We start from the raw sequence: 21,204 nt of genomic DNA on the forward strand, positions 1-21,204 counted from the left end.
GGGAGAAAGCCCCTCACACCAATACCAAATCCTTCTCTCCCAGTGGCCATTTCCTGTTGATTTTACAGTTTAGGAGAACCTTAGATGCTTTAGCAGTAATTTCTTCCTTGGCTGTTTTGATCCTCAGCAAAATACATAATTATTAGTATTAATGGAGTAAAAAGAGTAAGAGGATCAATGGCATCATTACTAAGAAATACACATGGAAAGTATATATTGTATGATTTATTGATTCTTTTTATCATCTCTGCAGAGGAATCGCCACCAGTGTTCTTACTTTCCATGGTTCATTTCTCTGCATCACTTATCTTTTATTGCATCACAACACAAATGCACAGGAACACTAACTGGCTCCCTCCCCAGCACTATTTTACTGCATTGCAACTTACGATTCCATATTTTACTTAACTCTCTTTCCACTCACACAAGTGCTATGAGGGGATTAAAAAGGAAAAGATTGCATCTAATGACCACCTTCTCATAAATATCAACCCAGAGTACTCATTCTTAAGAAACACATGCATTCTTGCCTTAACTGAGGACTGAAATAACAAAACCAAACAAAAGTAACACAACCTTAAGTGCCCTGATGGAAATGTACAATATGAGTTACATCCATCTATCTATACACACATATAGACACTCATATGTATATACAATATATACATACAAATGATATTAGCTATACCAAAAATGTGCATATTTAACACAGTTTTAAAAAGCCAGTAGATAATGGTATAATACAATTTATTTCCACTAGTGAATGGCACAAATGGAGAAATGCAAAGGAGGTGTTTCAAGTACAAATGAAGTCATTTTTCACAGGTGAAAATAAATAGTATTATTCCAGTGTCCAACACAATGTATTCTATAAAAGTTTAAAATGCCAGACATTTAGTACTTACAGAAGTAGAAAGTCACTGAAGTCTGGCTTATGGTCTGAAAAAGACACTCATAGAGTTTTCAATTTTTGAAAAGGGGATGAGAAAAAACTGGTGGAAGTGGGAGGGAGTGTCCAGGACAGTTTCTTTAGTGTATTGAATGGTGTTTACCTGATGTCCAGGCAGCCAAAAATCATAACGACTATGCTGAAAAGTTCAGTTTACCAATAAATCTTTGATCTAGAGTACTAAGTATATTATAACTGTGGTGTGGGTGTGGCTTCAAATGCAGAACTCTTTATCTTCAGGTATAGAAATGACTACTAAAATGGCAGCTCTGAATAAAAATAATAAACACATTTTTCAACTAACATTATTTATATAATGAAAATACTTTCAGATACCATAATTTGGAGTTAGAGCTGACTTTAATAAGGGGAAGAAAAAAAATACGTGCAAAGGGAAGGGAACCCAATTCGGAATAATATATTTCAAGGTATGAGGCTTTGCATTTTTAAAATGCAAAAAACGAAAGAGAGTGAATACAAGAAATTTTTTACTGTCAGGCTCTGGATACCAGATATAGCATTTATGACTTCTGATATGCTAGAGAAATTTCCCATACTTTTAATTTCCTTAAACACATATATAATGAGTGAACACCAACACTGGGAAGGAGGTAGTGTTAACTTGATCAAATCTTGACATTTGCACACTGATTCAGAAAGTGCTTGCTCTTTCTTTAGGATATCCCAAAATCTTTCAGAATTTCCTGCTATGAGCTTTTGCTCTGTGATGTTTCCGACTATGTATGAGATTCCTCAGAAGCTAGATCTCACAAACACACACAAACCAATTAATTTGAATCATTTTTGCAAACTATATATATTTTAATTAAAATAAACTTAATGGTATAATCCAGGCATAATCATGACCTACATGTAAAACTGGTTGCCAAACAAATTAGATACAAAGCCCTACTGGATAGACATTTGGAGTCAGTATTCAATCATGCTTTTATAAATACATGTGATCTGAATGGACACAGTAACTCAATTTAAGTCTACAACAGGATTTAAAAATGTATCACTGGTAGTATTTCTGGTTTTAAGGAGTTTTGTATGCAAAACTGATCTGCTTCCCTATTCTACCCCTCCAGTAGTATAGAGGCCAGATCTATGAATAATTTTTTAAAGGTGTCAAATTCCATTATATTATTGATATTTTATTAAATCTTAAATCTCTTATTTTCCTCCAAATAGATAGATTTCTCAATTTGTTTGAAACACTGTATAATATTTGAATGCAAAAAAGATGAGATGACTAAAAGCCCCTTCATTAGATATGACAAGTACATATCATATTTACCTAAAAAGTGGTGATCTGGAGCATGGCCTAGAGGACAATACACCAGAGTGCTACTTGAAACACTGCCTAAAATTGTGTGTGAACTCCACTGTGATCTTGGTTTTTAAAAGGTTTATATTAAAACATTAATTTTCTTCCAGTTACCTTCAAATGAATGTTGGAAACGCCTAAAGGTGGGGATTCATGGAGACTGAACTGACATACCTGGGGAAGACTTGAAATTTGGTTAAAAAACCAAGACTTCACTAGTGATAGATTACTATTTGGTCATTAGTTTGGTCTAGGTGAAGAGTATCGTTGAGAGGGACTTAAGAGAATACTACCTTGGAGCCCTCTGACTACACGAAAAGCAGGATCCAGAGTTAGCAGCAAGAGATCTTCAAGACAACTGGGAAGGGAGCAGGACAATAACTTGTAAGAAACTCTGATCTGTTGCTGAAAAGGACATTTTTTTCCTTCAAGTCATATTCACAGTTCCCCAACCACCTCCAACTCAGTTTCCACACAAGCAATGGAATAACAAGTAACATCCGACTTTTAGCATTGGGTTCATCCTTCATTGTAAAACAAAACATCAAAACAAAACAAAACATGCCCCCCCCCACCCAATGTTAGCTTTTGTCAAGAGATTTCCTGACCACTATAACTTACTTTTACTTTTTTTTTTTTTTTAATTAGCCAAACTTCCTAGTTCCTTTTCAGTAGTACTTTAGCACTGAGGCTTGAGACTTGTGGAAGTGGTGTTTCCTATTGTGTGATGTTAACATGATGCCAAATGGTCACTAAGTCTCAGTGAACTAGAAGTTTGTAAAGTACTGCAGCAACAAAAACAGCAATTAAAAATAGAGGACCTGCACATGCAGCAAGATCTACAGTGGTGATGAGGATTAGTCAGCAGCTGGTAAAGTCATTGGCTCAGTGGCTCCTGGTTCACTATGGCAACTAAACATTTAAATAATTGGCTATTCTACTTGTAAACAGGAAATCCCATAAGCCAAAGGGGATAATCAAATTATGTCTATGTAGTGTGATGAGAAGTCTCAATAGATGGCATTTTGCAAATATGGCATCATTCAAATACCTCTGGCATTTGATTTGTATTGGCTACGTCTTTGTACAAACAAAGTAAAAGTACTGTTTGGGGTCTTGGGAGTTATAAAGCTTAGCTAGGATGAGATATCACAGTACAAGCAACAAAACATCAGGATATGTAGGCTTTATCTCCCCTCACTATGCTGCTGGATATACTCATCGTATGAACTTTCAGGGGCCCCTCTTACCCTTCTGGTTTTCCCCACTGAAGGCTCACAGGTTTGTTATGCAATCCCCACACAACTTGTGATCTCCTCAAGCACCCCCATCTCACCGTGACACAAAGAAGGCACAATTGAATGGACAAAAATCACTGACAAACCTATGATTCATTCAGGAAAAAAACTGAGTTGTTTTCTACCCTCTGAAAAAGTCAATGCAATCCTTTAGTGCTCATGGATTTCTTCTTCTTTTTTTTTTACTTCAAATGAGGCTGAGAAGTCAGACCAATTTAATTGAAAAAACACATTAGTGAGAGGATGCAGAGGTGTGTTCCAAAAATAACTTATTTCAGCATATGCTGCCTGCTGTGGGTGGCTCATAAGAATTTGGGATATGGAGAAAGGCTTTTGATTTTTTCACAAACTTCTTAGGATATACACACTCAAAAGTGATGACTCAAGCCACTTTGCTGCATTTTATTTTTGCAGTATTCAGAAAATACCCCCTATCTAGCCAATTTCTTTTTACCACATGCATAAGATATATATATGTGTGTGTGTGCGCATATATATATATATATATATATGCACACACACGCATATTTTTAATATCAATTCCACTTTTCAAAATTTCCCCAAAAGTTAAAAAAAAAACAAAAAAAACCCGGCAGCCAAATACTATGACATCCCAATTAGTAAACACAAAACAGAACGCTTTACAAAAATGAATAAAATATACCATATGCACTCAGCTTCCACACTGTAGTACCCAAGTGAGGAGGCTGCTGTGACGATGTCTGTAGGCAGTTTCTTTTGGCAGACAGCTCCAGCGGAATTGCCACTCTCAATTATTAAGTTATGTATAAGACATGTGTGACCCATTGGATATTTGTGAAGTGACACTCGTGCTTCTGCTCATGCCCTGCTCTGTCCGTCCCCCAGAAGCTGTCCGCCTTAGAGCCTGGGGGCTATTGCGGACTCCCATACTGCTACCTCGAGGTACCCCTTGCATTGGCCCCGAGGGGTGACCCCATGGCTGGGGTCCACCTTGCATTGGATGGCCCCAAGCTTGTGGTGGACCACCCATGGGATGACCCCAGTGAGGTCCTGGACCCCCAGTAGGATTGTGAGACCAACCAGAAGCTCCCGGGTAGCTGTGGCTGAATGCCTCAGGGGAGAGATTAGAAAGGACCATGTTACTAAAACCTAGTCTCATGCTTTCAGAGTCAAAAGCTTCAATTTCTCTGGCTTGACGCTCGAGCAGGCTTCGTATTCGTTCTGTGCGTTCATTCTGCAAAGCCAACATCTCTTCTTCAATCTGTTGGATGAAGGAAGCAAAAAGAAAGCCAATTTATTTTTTAAAAATCTAAAATTTAGGAAGCAATAATTACTCAGCTTTGAGGTGGCTATTTTGTGGATATACATTTAAAAATCAAAATAGATGTACCGTAAGAATCAGTATAATTTATATTTTTAAAATGTGTAAAATCAAGGTAATAAACTATTGAAATAATAGAGTAATAAACTCTAGGTAAAAAGCAAAGGTAATAAACTCTATTGAAATAATAAATCAAGGCAATTATCATCAATGGCTGCTAAATCAATTAGATAAAAAGTGTTGGAAAATGAAAAAGGGTGAAGGGAAATCAATATTATCAGATATCAGACATATCATGTCACTCTAATAAAATAAATATTGGTGTAGGAATAGACAAATAGATTAATAAAACAGAAATATAATGAATATCCCAATTTGTAGGTCTTTTTTTTTTTCCTTTGAGACAGAGTCTCACTCTGTTGCTCTGGCTAGAGTACAGTGGCATCATCATAGCTCACTGCAACCTCAAACTCTTGGCTCAAGCGATCCTCCTGCCTTAGACTCCTAAGTAGCTGGGACTAGAGGCAAGTGCCACCACACCCAGCTAATTTTTTCTATTTTTAGTAGAGATGGGGTTCTTGTTCTTGCACTTGCTCAGGCTGGTCTTGAACTCCTGACCTTAAGTAATCCTCCTCCCTTGCCTCCTAGAGTGCTAGGATTACAGACGTGAGCCACTGCAACTGGCCCAATCTGTAGATCTTTACCTCAGTACAAAACTGTGGTTAATTCAGTGGGAAAAAGATGAATTTTTAAACAAATAATAGCATAACTGGCCAACTATCTCAAAGGAAATAGAAATGGAAGCCCATCTTAACACTGTATACCAAAATATATTCCAGATGTACCAAATCCTTAAGTGAAAAATAAAAAGGCATGATAACTTCATTAAAAGTTAGGAGATGATTTATACCTAGAAATTAGCAGTTGGGTGGCTATCACAATCAGTTCTAGAAAACTGGAAGGCATTACAAATGAATACAGTTGATTGTATATATAAAAAAATTATATAGAAAAATACATAATAAATGAAGTCAATAAAAAACAGTTGGAGAACTTTTTTTATGGACGGTCATTTTAACAATACCTGAACCCATGGATCAACATTAGTAACACTTAAAAGTAGGACAACTAGACATTATATATCTCTTAATGTGAAGCCAAAGGAAATACACGGTAATCCTTATGAAAAATTCTCATAAAAAACTTAAAAAAATCGAACCTAAATATAATCACACCTCTGGATCTAACTACCAGTTTACAGGAAATAGGAACTAGAGGAGAGAGGAAAATATGAAATGATATCACAAAGATGCAATCAGCCAAATCCAGAATGTGCAAATTTCTGGGGCAAATGATCCAATTTACAATTTCAAAGAAGGGGAGTACACTATTATAGAGTAAAATACTTAAAAGACAATTAACTGGCCAGGCATGAGCCACCGCAACTGTAATCCTAACACTCTGGGAGGCCGATGTGGGAGGATCACTCGAGGTCAGGAGTTCGAGACCAGCCTGAGCAAGAGCGAGACCCCGTCTCTACTAAAAATAGAAAGAAATTAGCTGGACAGCTAAAAATCTATATAGAAAAAAACATTAGCCGGGCATGGTGGCACATGCCTGTAGTCCCAGCTACTCCGGAGGCTGAGGCAGAAGGATTGCTTGAGCCCAGGAGTTTGAGGTTGCTGTGAGCTAGACTTACACCATGGCACTCTAGCCCGGGCAACAGAGCGAGACTCTGTCTCACAAAAAAAAAAAAAAAAAAAAAAAGACAACCAAATGCAATGTCTGGACCTTGTTTGAGTCCAATCCAATAAACCAACTGTAAAGAAGACATTTTTGAGATCATAGGGGAAATTTAGAAATGGACTAAAAAATAATTACTAATTTTGTTAGAAATCACAATTGAATTATGGTTATGTTACGAGTGAAATGATGCTATACTGGGATTTGCATTAAAAACAAATTATAGACAAAAGATGTGGGTGTGAAAGGGGTGAGGAACAGATGAGAAAAAAATTAGCAAAATTTTTGAAGTTGGATGATAAGTACTTAGGGATTTCATTGTACTGTTCTCCCTACTTCTGCATATGTTAGAAATTTTCCATGGTAAAATGTTTTTTAAAGTAGGAAATAAAGAAAATTTGTAAAGGTGCATTAAGTCATTGCTCTCTGCAGAAATCTAGCTCAAAAAACATGTTTATTTATTTAATTTTATTTTTTGAAGCAGGGTCATGCGCGGACATCCATGCTGGAGTGCAGTGAGTGGTGCCATCATAGCTTACCACAGTCTCAAATTCCTGCGCTCAAGTGATACTCTAGCCTCAGCCTGCCAAAGTGCTGGGATTACAGGCATGAGCCACAAAGTGCAGGAACAAACACATTTAGTTTTTAATTATCAATTTTTTTAAATGTCCTTTAAAAAATACACATTTTAGCATGGGAAGCACATACAAATAAAAAATTCTCAAGGACTGTGGTAAGGTATAATAACATGTCTATAAAGTACAGCAGAAATACAAAAGTATAGAGTGATTCACTTTATAAGGGAGGGAATATGGTGCACAGAAGTTTCAAAGGAGATGATATAGAGACTGGATTCTGAAGGAGGAGTAGTTAACCAGGAACACAAGGAAATGTGCAAAGGCATGGAGAAACAATAAAATAAGAAGTCTTTGGAAAATTATAAACAGGCCAGAATGGACTAGAATGAGAAGAGTTTGAAGATTATTATTATAAGTATTCGAGTGTTGTAAAAGAGGTTTAGGAAGACATTTTATGTGAAGGTTGAAGGACTTAGATTAAACATGAATTATGGGCCGGGCGTGGTGGCTCACGCCTGTAATCCTAGCACTCTGGGAGGCCGAGGTGGGCGGATCGTTTGAGCTCAGGAGTTCGAGACCAGCCTGAGCAAGAGCGAGACCCCATCTCTACTAAAAATAGAAAGAAATTATATGGACAGCTAAAAATATATATAGAAAAAATTAGCCGGGCATGGTGGCGCATGCCTGTAGTCCCAGCTACTCGGGAGGCTGAGACAGGAGGATCGCTTGAGCTCAGGAGTTTGAGGTTGCTGTGAGCTAGGCTGACGCCACGGCACTCTAGCCTGGGCAACAGAGTGAGACTCTGTCTCAAAAAAAAAAAAAAAAAAAAAAAACATGAATTATTCTTCTGAGGAAAAAACACCAAATTGTTAATTGTGGTGATTTCTGAGTGGTGGAATTAAAGACAATTTTCTATTTATGATTCTCTGTATCTGTCAAGCTTTAAAAAATTGTTTTAACCTGCCTCAGGGATGCAAATAAATAAATAAAATTAAAAAATTATTTATTTGTAAAATAAACATCCCATTATTTTAATACCTACATATAAAATATCCAATTCATATAGAATTAAATTTACAAATCTCTAAGGACTCAAGAACTTAAAATTTTCTTTTAAATATTTTATACATAAAAATGTCAAAAGTTCATTCACTAAAAATATTTTTTTTAACAGGTATTGTGCTCAGCATGTAATGGATCTGAATTCCTTGCATATTACTGAAGGGAACTTATGATAAAAAATTAAACACATTAATTCTTTTTTTTTTTTTTTTTTTTGAGACAGAGTCTCACTCTGTTGCCCAGGCTAGAGTGAGTGCCGTGGCGTCAGCCTAGCTCACAGCAACCTCAAACTCCTGAGCTCAAGCGATCCTCCTGTCTCAGCCTCCCGAGTAGCTGGGACTACAGGCATGCGCCACCATGCCCGGCTAATTTTTTTCTATATATATTTTTAGCTGTCCATATAATTTCTTTCTATTTTTAGTAGAGGTGGGGTCTCGCTCTTGCTCAGGCTGGTCTCGAACTCCTGAGCTCAAACGATCCGCCCACCTCGGCCTCCCAGAGTGCTAGGATTACAGGCGTGAGCCACCGCGCCCAGCCTAAACACATTAATTCTTATCAACATTTCATAATAAGTATTGCTTCAATTCTGTTTGCTGCTAAATTTTGTCATGTAAAAAACCAAGGAATCTTTTCAATTAAATAAAATCAAAACTGAAGTTTGTGATAGGTTGCGTTAATCCTTATTTCTTGTAAAACACGTTATTTATTATTACAAATCGGGAAAGTGGTTTCACTGAGCATGTAACAATTACCATAATTAAAATTTTGGGCAGGCTCTCCTAAACTGTATTCTTTGAAACCAAATGTGATCTTTTTGAGTGAATATTTTCATTTCCATAAAGAAAAGTCGCGTAAGATGTTCCAAATGTTAATTCTCACCTAAAAACACTATCAACCATGATGTTGATACTATGTGAAATATTGAGAGAAAATTAAATGAGATGATAAAACAAAAAAAGCTCGTTTTGGGAATACTACTACTTTTTATATATGTATAAAATTCACATAGAATTGAACATTAATAGTTACCTAGCCAAAAATTCAATGTAAATGAAAGACGAGGAAAGTTGAAACAAGACTTCATGTACACACGAAGCTCACTTTACTGGTGTCTCAACCTAAACGGATAGTATTTGGTTCACTCAGAGGCTGACAGGAATCTTCAAACAGAACTATTTTGTTCATCTAGATATTCACCCTGGTTCCAATTCTATTTATTTCAGATTGATAAGAAAATCCCATTTCTTATCTGTACAACCAGTAAGCACAAAGTGCAGAAAATACAGCTATTAAGATTTTTCAGTTTTTGTAGAGAGGGTACATGATTTTGGTTATTGCCAATTGACCCCAGCCTGCCTTGTAGTAATGTACTTCACCTGAAATTAGCCCTAAAAACCAAGTAACAGCTCAAAGCACTGAGATTTATTATTCATTACCATTGTTTATTTTTTAAATACTAAATAATTATATACATCTTTCCATTATGAAATGAATAGAAACCACATTTTTAAAAGGAAAAAGAATCAACGTATTATATTAATGTAGCCATTACTAAACATTACTTCAATTCATTTTAAGTACAATTTGTCTTTTTTATTTTATTCAACACCCCATATTTTTCCATATTGATACTGCTTTTGCAGCCATCGTTTAAACGGCTGAATAAGATTTTATTAGTGGTTTGCGCATGTTTCCTTAATTATAAACCATCTATTTTAGATGGTTAGGTTGTTTTAAAGTATGTTATAATTAATACATTTATGGATACTGTTTTTCCTGTATTTTGGATTTATTTTCCTTAGAATAAATGCTCAATGTTTTGAATACTTAACATTTCCAAGGCTCAAGATACAACTCTCAGTGGCTTTCAAAGATGTTTTAGCAATGTATAAGAATGCCACTGCACCTTCATCAATGAATACTGATTTTATTCCCATGTTTTATTAGGCTTTGCATAACATGTAAGCTTTGGTTCATATATTGAAATAAGACTGTACCTAACATGCTAATTAGCACTGCTTAACTCTGAACCACTAGGTGGAGCTAAAATTACAACAGTACTTTAATAATATCAATATTTCTCTCACAACACTATTGCTAAAATACTACAGGGAGTTTTCCTTTTAGTGATAATGTCAAAGCATAAGAGACAGAGCTTTAGAGTGAATTAAATTTTACTTCTTAATTTATTTGTTTTTTGTTTTTTTTTTGAGACAGGGAGGGTCTTGCTTTGTTGCCTGGGTTAAAGTGCATAGGTATCATAGCTCACTGCAACCTCAAAGTCCCAGGCTCAAGTGATCCTCAAGTCTCAGCCTCCTGAGTAGCTGGGACTATAGGTATGTGCTACCACGCCAAGCTAATTTTTAAATTTTTTGTAGAGATGGGGTCTCACTATGTTGTTCAGGTTGGTCTTGAACTCCTGGCCTCAAGAGATCCTCCTGCCTTGGCCTCCTAACGTGCTAGGATTACAGGCGTGAGCCACCAGGCCCAGCCTAGACTGAATTTTAAATAAGAGAGTTGGAATGAAACAGATTTAGAATATCTGTGTATAAAATAAACTAGATTTTTCAAAATTTATATGTTTTATCCTTCCCGTCTTGAATGAGAAACATAATGAGATAATTTTTAGAAGTAAGTATCTCTCAAAGAAACCAGTAATAGACACCTCTGGCCAGGGAAATAGTAACATATTATTTAGGTGGTTTTTTAAAAGATACGTTTTTTAATTTAACAAGGCATTCTATTTTTATGACTATAGGAAATAGAGGAAAATCTATAGGCCTATGGTGCAAAAATAATGACAACTTTAGGAAGACCATTAGGCAAGTATTAATGATAATAATAATGCCTGACATACCTAAGACTATACAAGCTGTTGGGAATTTGTGATTCAGGAATTTTGGAACATAGTTCTGAATCCTGAATACAACTGATAATCTACCACTTCTCACAACAAATGCCTTTCCTCTCTTTAACCCTCAAAATCACTGTCCATCAACCTTTCCCCAACACCAATACACACACACACACACACACACACACACATACACACGAACGAAGTACCCTAAAGGAATGGAAATGAATTTGGGGATTCTAGTTCTATTCTCTAATATATCCGACAAAGCATCAGTCAGGAAAAGTAAAAATGGATCTAGAAGTAACATTTTCCAGCCTGACTTCTCACCTTTGCGGAACTGGTTTTACCTTCTGTCCCTCAGTAATCTTCCACCAATCTAAATAGTTCAGGCCAAGGATGTATGAGTAAAGTATATATTCCTGATCCTTTGTCCCTGCCTCTCTCAGGGAATGAATGCAGTTCTTTTTCTTCACTATTCAAGTCTTTCTCCAACCTCCCAGGTAGAGCTAGGTACACAAAAGAAGTGAGGAACATGGATCTAGAGCTGCGACTGTGACTGAACTGACTGTCCTCACATACAACATATCCTTTCTCTAGTAATTACTACTTGATTATATTCCCTTGATTTTTGGAACTCATTAATTATAAGAGTCATTAATGAATCAACAATTTTAAAGAAAACTACTACTATCACAACTGGAATTAAGGAAATATGGTAATTGTGAAAGAAATCTAATGTGACCTCTGTCAACATGAAAATATATTTATAAAATGCTTTTGATAAAAGTAAATACGAGAACAGTCATCTTCCTTCTATTATTTATACCTTTTGTTCTAAGAGTGCCCTGCGGAGGGAGACTCTCTGCTCAAGCTCCCGAAGCTCTCGATCATGTTGTGCCTCAGCTTGCATCTTGATTTTGCTCTGATATGCATTCAACAGCTCCAGTTCCTGCTGCAGCTGCATCTTCAAAACCTGGCACTCTGCTTCCTGTGCTTCATCCAAACGCAGCTGAGAGAGAAAGAAAACAGATATACCCTACTGTGAGCTATCTATTCATGATCTATGGGAAGGAGGATGAATGATAGAAGACAGACTACTCTTTTGTAGGTTACACAATTGTTCTCTCTTGTATCTTGCAGTAGACATCACTGAGAAAGAAAGGCACAGGAACCAATAATAGCTTTATGGAGATAAAGCTATTATAATTTATTTGGAGGATTCCTAAATAACCACATTTTTCTTAAGAAAAACCTAGAATCTGATTAGGTGATACAAAACTCTGAATCTCTGTGTAGACAGCTTCTGGAAAAAAAATAATAAAAAAATAAAAATAAAACTCTGAATCTCTTCCTCCCTAATGGAAATAACTACACAAGAAAGACTAGCAAACTATAGCCTACAGACCAAATCTGGGCAGCTGCCTGTTTTATCTTGCTTTTTCACAGCCCACTAGCTAAGAATGTTTTTTTCATTCTGAAATGGTTACATTCTATTTATTTTTTTATTTTTTTTGAAACAGGGTCTCACTCTGTTGCCTGTGCTAGAATGCAGTGGTATCACTATAGCTCCCTGAAACCTCAAACTCCTAGGCTCAAGTGCTCCTCTTGCCTCAGCCTCCTGAGTAGCTGGGACTATAAGCATATGCCACCATGCCCAGTCTCTATTTTTTGTAGAGATGGGATCTCGCTATTGCCCAGGCAGGTCTCAAACTCCTGGCCTCAAGTGATCCTCCCGCCTCAGCCTCCCAGAGTGCTAGGATTACAGGCATGAACCACTGTACCTGGCCTTGAAATGGCGACCTTTTAAATGGTTATATTGTTACCCACATAGTATCCTTAATTTTGCTTCCTGGCCTGCAAAGCCTAAAATATGTATTATATGACCCTTTAAGAAACAAGTTTACAAAGCTCTTATATAGAAAATATTTTGTATTTGCACTAAAATGCGACCATTTGGATTCCCAATACAGTACTACTTTTTGCCTACTGTTTACCAAAGCTGCTCCTCCAATCTCAATAAGCTGTTGGGATCTGTGTTGGCAGGAAGCCTATTCAGAACCTCATGTGTAAATGTATCAATGAGAATTCACATGCATCATGACATTTTCAAACAATGTTGAGAGCAGGAAGAATATAAACCACCATATCACTATTTTCCAAGCTGCAGGAGAGTATTATTTCCAACTAATATTTTAACTGCTGGGATTTCATTCAAGTGGTGGAAGAAAAGGGTCTAGTAAATTTGTTTTGCTTAAACAAAGAGAACTCACGGCTTGTGTGGAGAGCATTTCGTTAATGCTGTGATCATACTGCTCAGCCAAGATGGCTAACTTCCGGGTCTGCTCCTCTTTTAGCCGTTTCAGAACAGCTTTGTGCTCACTCTTTGGTGTAGTCTCCAATAGGTGATTCCTTAATGCTTTGTACTGTCTTGTTTGGATTTTGCAAGTATCCTGAAACTGCTTTTTTATTTGGAGTTCTTTAGACTGGGAAGAAAAAAATAGATGTATATAAGATGTAACATATGGCACTTGGTATACCTTATGTTTACTTACATGGAAATAAAGGCTATTAGGAAAAAGGGGAAGGAAAACCAAAAAGGTCAGATCATAAGGTTGCCGGTACTTTTGCACTTGGGTATTGAGCCAAATCACTGATTGGATTCTATGCATTTTTCTAACAAAAACTCTCATTTAAAACATAACTAACCCCATTTATAACAGGATTTCAAGCAGTATTTGTTATTTCACTAAGTTTGGTGATTTGACTAAATATTAAAATTAGCTTTGATTACTGTTATGTATTCATGACAGAAAATTAAAATTTTTTCTCATGAATGAGTATAGTAGATATAAAATCACTTTACTGGCAAGAAAATATATTATCAGATCTCGAGGCAAAATACAAAGTATATTTATTCTGTTCCTTATCTGAAACACTTTGCTCCAGTTTCTCTAAATGACAATTTCAACTCCAACTACATAGTCTATGTACCAAACTGGAGGATGAGTTGAAAGCCTCTATTTGTAACTCATCAATATTGTTATCATAACTGTCTTTTCCTTAAGAAAACAGGTAGAAATAGACTTAGTAATGTAGTAATGATTTACTCTTCTTCTTGTTTTTTTGAGACACAGTCTTGCTCTGTTGCTTGGGCTAGAGTGCAGTGGCGTCACAACAACCTCAAACTCCTGGGCTCAAGCTATCCTCCTGCCTCAGCCTCCCGAGTAGCTGGGACTACAGGCACACACCACCATGTCTGGCTAATTTTTTCTATTTTTACTTGCTTGGCTAATTTCTTTCTATTTTTAGTTGAGACGGGGTCTCACTCTTGCTCAGGCTGGTCTTGAACTCTTGAGCTCAAGCAATCCTCCCACCTCAGCCTCCCAGAGTGCTAGGATTACAGGCATGAACCACTGTACCCAGCTGATTTACTCTTCAACACAAGCAAAAACTTGAAAGTCAAGTTAACTAACTTTTCAAAGGTCAAACAAAAGTTATGGGGGCAAGGGAAGGGACAATCCTCTTCTTGGGGTGATAACAGATATGACCTACAGTACATAAACATTTCTCAGATAAAAATAATTTGAGTTTACAGACACAAGACCTTTGGCTTTAGTGTTTATATTCTATGAACTAGGTTTTAAAAAATTTTAATAAGGCATATTTCTATAAAGTATACTGGTTGATCTATAAGTGAGAATATATTCATTTACAACATTGAGGCAGAACCTACAGTTAAAATTATTTTACCTTAATACAAAGACTGCCAGGTATTTACTGGTTGATTCAGTGTGCAACAAATGCAAATATGACCAAACTTAACACACTCACTTAGGAAAAAGTTTTTTCCTCACTGTACTACATTAAATATACCTTCTTTCTATATGTTCCACCAACTGAGGCATTAGGTCCTAGTAATACGCTTTTCTTCTGTGAGGGGTCAAGAAATGTCTAGCTAGAAAAAAGAAATTTGTTTTAGCTATGCTTAGTAGCACCATTCTTAAACACTGTGTTTGGTTTAAAAGTTCTTCCAAGTGCTTCTAAACAGAAACAAAACAATGAAATTTAGATATTCTCTTCTGCCTCTGTGTATCAGCCTCGATTATTTTAAAAGTTTTTACTTTTAAAATATTGTGCCAAGAAAACTATAATCATTCCATATCACAGACTAATGAGAAAAAAGAATTTCTTAAAAATTTCTCCTCAACAAAAGATTAATGCTTATAACCAAGAATAAAGTATATCTCTCAATATTTGACTCAAGTGAAAGCAAGATGAATATGTTACAGTTATTTCTACTCATTTAATGCTGACAAAGCATCACCTGCATGACAGCTGAAGAAATAACAGAGTGGGCAGTAGATTTTTACCCAGCCCAATTCACAGAAATAGCATCTCTCCCCAGTAAATCCGAGTCACCATAGATAAGTGTTTAAGCTGAAGTCTCCTCTCCTCAGATTTAAAGTTTTGGAGAAGGTTTTAAGTAAGAGGTTTACTTAGGTAAATAGAAATGAGATGACTTGGTGTTAAAATCTAGTCTGTTTTATTCCAATTGACTAAGTAGGGAGATATACGTAAAAGAGAGGAAAATGGTGATTTCTCTTCCCTACTAAAAGAAACCTTTGAGCTCATTTGTCATCAGAAGGAGAGTCTATTTAAAGTCAATGATAGTGAAACATTATTTTCTCCTCATTTTTTATTTAGTAGTTGAGAAAATTAGACTACTATTTACAAGCTTTCAAACTGAAAAGGCTCTAATGACAAGAAACAGAAAGGAAGGGTTAAACGCCAAACAACTCTCCAGCACCCACGCCCCAGAGAAATGCAGTCGTACAAGATTTGTGGTAGGACTACAGAAAACTAACATGTTTTCAGTTAGGTTCCTTCTTGGGTGCCGCTGGCTTTAAAACCACAATTAATTTCACAGACATGTCTTTTGGTGAGAAATTGCTTATTCTGAAGCCAAATGATTATATATCTGTCTACCGCAAAAATGAAATGAATCTGAAAAATCATTATGAATTCCAATTTTTCTAAGTATTGAATAAGTAAGGTAATGTTGGTAGTCAACATAACTACTTTGTAAATGATGTTAATTAGCTGTTTTCAAAACACAGCAAGGTAAAATTTTACTGAGGTTCACATGGAAAGGGTAAAGCATCTTAACATTATTTCTATACTTTGTTCAGGGCAGCTTGTTTGAATGGAGTTGGGTGGGAATTGAGAATACCATTGGGTGTGTTATAGTTTCTAGATTCTGACAGAGATTACCTCTGTGAATGAATTTCACTCTACTCCAGCAGTTATTCAGAGTAAAACCAAGAACAGTTTTATAGTTTAAATATCAAATAGTTTATAAAAAGAGCTGGGTAGGGAGTGGGGGAGCCTTTAAATAGGAAATACTGTGGGACCTGGGCCTTATTGGATGTAAGTAAAAGTTTAAAATGGGTACACATACACAGATCAAGTGAAGTGCTATCACTGACGACAAGACTATACAGTGGGTGGTTTTTGTTTATTAAGATTCCTGTTATGTTTATTACAAGTTATAAAATTTAAAAATTCCTTATAATTGTTAACTCTGGTTGACTTTGGTGGAGGGAGATGGACCAGGTGGCAGGAGGAACAAGCAGAGAGAGGGGAAACCTTTTACTTTATAATGCACTTTCGTATTTTTAAATTTTATACAAATCACATATAGAGCAAATTAGAATTCCAAAACTGTATTACTTGGAACAACAGAGAAAAGCCAAATAGTTAGCATGTTGGCATTTAGAATATAATATCAGCATTGGATATTTGGGCACATTTAAAATAAGAATCTTTTTTTGGGGGGGGGGAGGAGATATAGTCTCACTCTGTCGCCCAGCTAGAGTACAATGGTATCATCATAGCTCACTGCAACCTCAAACTCCTGGGCTCAAGCGATCCTCCTGCCTCAGCCTTCCAAGTAGCTGGGAGTACAGGTAAGTGCCACCACGCTTGGCTAATATTTTCTATTTTTAGGAGAGTCTATTTTTAGCAGGTCTCACTCTTGCTTAGGCTGGTCTCAAACTCCAGAGCTCAAGGTGTCCTCCTGCCTCATCCTTCCAGAGTGCTAGGACTACAGGTGTGAGCCACTGTGCCCAGCCAAAATATAAATCTCGATTCTTATTTACTGGCACTTCCCACAGTTAAAAGTTTTGACCATTTTTATGTACTTCGATGAAAAATACATAAGCAAAAGTCTGCAGAAACAGGCACTTCACATTAGAATCAACCAAAGATGCTAAAAATGAAGACAAAAAAGTTTACTCAATTTCTTTATGACTAGACAATCTATCTTACACTTTTCCTTTTTTTTTTTCCTTTTTAAATTTTTAAAATAGAGATGAGGTCTCGCTCTTGCTCAGGCTGGTCTGGAACTCCTGAGCTCAAGCGATCCTCCCACCTCAGCCTCCCAGAGTGCTAGGATTACAGGCGTGAGCCACCGCGCCTGGCCTAGACTTTTCCTGATTACATGGATACCTTTTATGTTTTCCCCTTTGTCAAAAAACTTAGGCTTAAGGTACCTTCAAACTCTTAGGCTGTTGTCGTACTTCCATGACATGCTTTCGTCTTAGTTCTCGTTCTCTTCGCTTATTGTATTCCAGCTGGTTAGTGAGCTCAGTTTGATGCTGTAATCTGATCAACTCACAGCGCATCTTCTGAATTGTGTTGAGGTGACGGAACTCCAGTTCTTGCATGGATTCATGCTGTCGAAGTAGCATGGCATGCTCCAAGTCCTTCTGAGTCTGCCTTTTATTTAACTCCTAATCCATAAAAGACAAAGATATAATTTACTGCTGTACAATGCCAGGAAAAAAACTTAACAGAATAACCAAGAAACAGATGTAATTAACCCCCCAATTCAATAATGGCTACATAATAAATACTAGGGTTCTTTGACTTTTAAGTGGGCAATTAGTAGCACAAATTTTCTTATCATACTCATTTACTATTTGTTCACACTATTTTATTGCCATAAGTTTAAGACATTATCAAATCTATCTCAAGAGGATTAACATCTTCCTTTTGTTTCCTAATTTTATATTTGGAGAGGGCTCCTAAGTCATCCTTTGAATTTCTTCAGAGCATACTATTCAATTCTATTACATGCAGTCTATCCTGTTATGTGTAGTAGTTATGAACATGAACACCAGAAAGTCAGATTGCCTGTAGTCTAAATTCTGGCTCTGCTACTTACCAACAGTGATTACTTGGGTTAGTTATTTAAACTCACTGTGATTCAGTTTAATCATCCCTCAAATGCAGATAATAATGTAGCTGTTTCACAGATTTAATGTGAGGATGAAATGAGTTTATAAACGGAAAGTTCTCAGAATACTTAGCACATGGTGCTCAATAAATGTTATTTTTTAAATTCTTTTTTTCAGACTAAAAACAAGTACACCATACATATATAATGTAAAAGGAAAACTTCCTCCCTTGGCCTCTGCAAACCCTTTCCCCAGAGGCCAACAGTGTGGTGTACATGCTTCTCAACCTTCCCTGTGTTTACTGTGACATATCTATTATACAAAAATATACAGTTTTAAAAACTGAACAATATACACTGGAGGCATGTAAGCTGCTTTCTTCATTTAACAATATATTGCATGTATATCCAGATCAGATCAGTACATAAAGATTGTTTTAAGTTTCATCGTAAGCTACTGCTTTGTGATACCATAACTTTGATAATCATTCCTCTGTAGTTGGACATTTAAGCTGTTTCCATTTTTTGCTTTTATAAACAAAGTTTTAATAAATATTTATACACACTGCATCATATAATCATGTTATTAGTACTGAAAGATAGAGTTCTAGAAGTGAATATGTTGGTTAAAAGCATTATGTACATATTAAATTTTAAAAGCTGCTGTTAAATCATGCTCTGAGAGAGCAGTATCAATTTACACTCTTACCAACAGTTTCCATTAACCCATGCCATTACTAGGAGTGGATGTTATCAATCTTTTTTTTTTTTTTTTTTTTTTTTTTTTTTTGTTGAGACAGAGTCTCACTTTGTTGCCCAGGCTAGAGTGAGTGCCGTGGCGTCAGCTTAGCTCACAGCAACCTCAAACTCCTGGGCTTAAGCGATCCTACTGCCTCAGCCTCCCGAGTAGCTGGGACTACAGGCATGCGCCACTATGCCCGGCTAATTTTTTCTATATAGATTTTTAGGTGTCCATATAATGTCTTTCTATTTTTAGTAGAGACGGGGTCTCGCTCAGGCTGGTCTCGAACTCCTGACCTTGAGCAATCCACCCGCCTCGGCCTCCCAGAGTGCTAGGATTACAGGCGTGAGCCACCGCGCCCGGCCAATCTTTTAAAATTTTTTTATCTAATTGATATAACTTTTAATTTGAATTTCTTTAATTACTAATGAATCTGTACACTATGCTATATTTGAAGCTTATTTCAACCCACACTTGGAAATTTGTCTATGCTGACAGGTATCCTAATAATGAGAACAACAGTTTTCATTGGCATAAGAGTTTCTATAACATTTGCCTAATATATAATTACATGACTATACAAATGCATTAAACAGCAACAAACACCTAATGATACTTATTTCAGATCAAAGAGGCAAAAATTGCCCAATTAATTTCCTCATATTTAAAAGTTAATATTACTTTCATTCATGAGTCAATTAATAAATATTTATTGAATGCTTACTATGGGTGAGAAACTGGGGGATACAAAGAACTGTACCAAGTCTGTGATTTCATACAACTTTCATATTAGTGAAGAAGTCAGGGTACCTCTCCTCCCCAAAGTGTGTGTTTATGTAAGAGAGAGAAGTATAAAAAAGAACACTTAAAGAAGGGAGAAGGATTTGGTGGTCAGGGAAGGCATTGCTGAGACAGTGACATTTGAATAAAGACATAAAGAAGGGAGAAAACAAGCCATGTGAATATCTGGGGAAAAATGATTCAGACCGAGGGAGGTACAAGTGAAAAGTCCCTGAAACTGGAATATGATTGGCATACTTTGAGGAAACTTCTGTTTTTATTTTTTTTTTAACAGACAGGGTCCCGCTCCATCACTCAGGCTGGAGGGCAGTTGTGTGATCATACATAGCTTACTGCTACCTCAAATTCCTGGGATCAAGTGATCCTTCTGGCCAGGCCTCTTAAAGCGCTGGGATTACAGGCATGAGCCACCATTCCTGGTCAGGAAAGATTCTTTTGATATAGGATTTTAAATTTCATGTCATTCAAACATACCTCCCTGACAAGGTCCTGCTCCAAGTTATGACGTCCAAGTAACATTCTTCTCTTGAAACGACGACATTCCAGCTCTAGGTATTGTCTCTGACGTCGAAGAAGGTTAGCTTCTTCTTCTGCTTGGAAATGCTGTATATTCTCCTTCTGCTTTGAAAGCCACTCCTGTTTTTCTTTTTTTGGGGTGCTCTGGTTTTCATTCAGTTCCTGGCAACATAAAAAATGACTCAGCCCAAAATACATAAAAATTACATGAATGTATCATTTTGTATCTGGTAAATTTAAATGAAAGTACTTCATTGTATTTCCTCTCTAATGCTCAGGCAAGGCAATGACCTTGAGAAGGTAGGTGATATTTTCCTCTTCCTACCTATTTACCCAGTAAAATAGGACAGGAAAGAGAGATATGTACAACAGAAAATATGCATAGATTCTAGCTTTGTACAGCTACATTTCTGAAAGCACACAATGATTAGTTAATAAAGTAAAACATATTCTTCTTTATTTTTTTTTCAAGTCAAAGAGCTAAGCATAAGCCTAGAACATATTCTTCTATAAAACCTTCACAAGAAGAGACAGAGAAGGCAGTGCTTTCAGGTAAAAATCACATGTGAATTAAAATGAGGGCTAAAATACAGTTAAACAACATTTTACACTTTTTGGTTTTTGACATTCTCAATACTAAGTTTTTGGTAAAATTATGGATAGACTCAATATAAGAAAACTGGAAATTAAACGACAAAATCATGGGAGAATAGAGACCTACTTTATGAATATTTAATTTTCAGCATTAAAAACCATTGAACAAATCAAAACTAATGATTTTTACATTG

At 36.3% G+C, this 21,204-nt stretch overlaps 1 protein-coding gene across 2 annotated transcripts in view; it reads right to left on the minus strand.

Annotated features, from left to right (window-relative positions):
• Nucleotides 1–3,271: 3,271 nt before the first annotated feature.
• Nucleotides 3,272–21,204, minus strand: part of TAOK1 (TAO kinase 1) — a 125,373-nt gene continuing 107,440 nt past the window's right edge. Inside the window, exons 16-20 of one of the 2 annotated variants that reach the window (XM_069482204.1) lie at nucleotides 20,375–20,578; nucleotides 17,672–17,911; nucleotides 13,391–13,603; nucleotides 11,947–12,129; nucleotides 3,272–4,820 (exon numbers count right to left, since the gene is read on the minus strand). In XM_069482204.1, coding sequence (XP_069338305.1) covers nucleotides 4,359–4,820; nucleotides 11,947–12,129; nucleotides 13,391–13,603; nucleotides 17,672–17,911; nucleotides 20,375–20,578 — 1,302 coding nt within the window. In that variant the 3' untranslated portion in view covers nucleotides 3,272–4,358. Of the gene's footprint in view, nucleotides 4,821–11,940; nucleotides 12,130–13,390; nucleotides 13,604–17,671; nucleotides 17,912–20,374; nucleotides 20,579–21,204 lie in introns of those variants that run through there. The other variant, XM_069482205.1, reaches the window with a different exon arrangement.

The sequence above is a fragment of the Eulemur rufifrons genome, chromosome 9 (genome assembly GCF_041146395.1).
Source record: "Eulemur rufifrons isolate Redbay chromosome 9, OSU_ERuf_1, whole genome shotgun sequence".
NCBI classification, from domain to species: domain Eukaryota; kingdom Metazoa; phylum Chordata; class Mammalia; order Primates; family Lemuridae; genus Eulemur; species Eulemur rufifrons.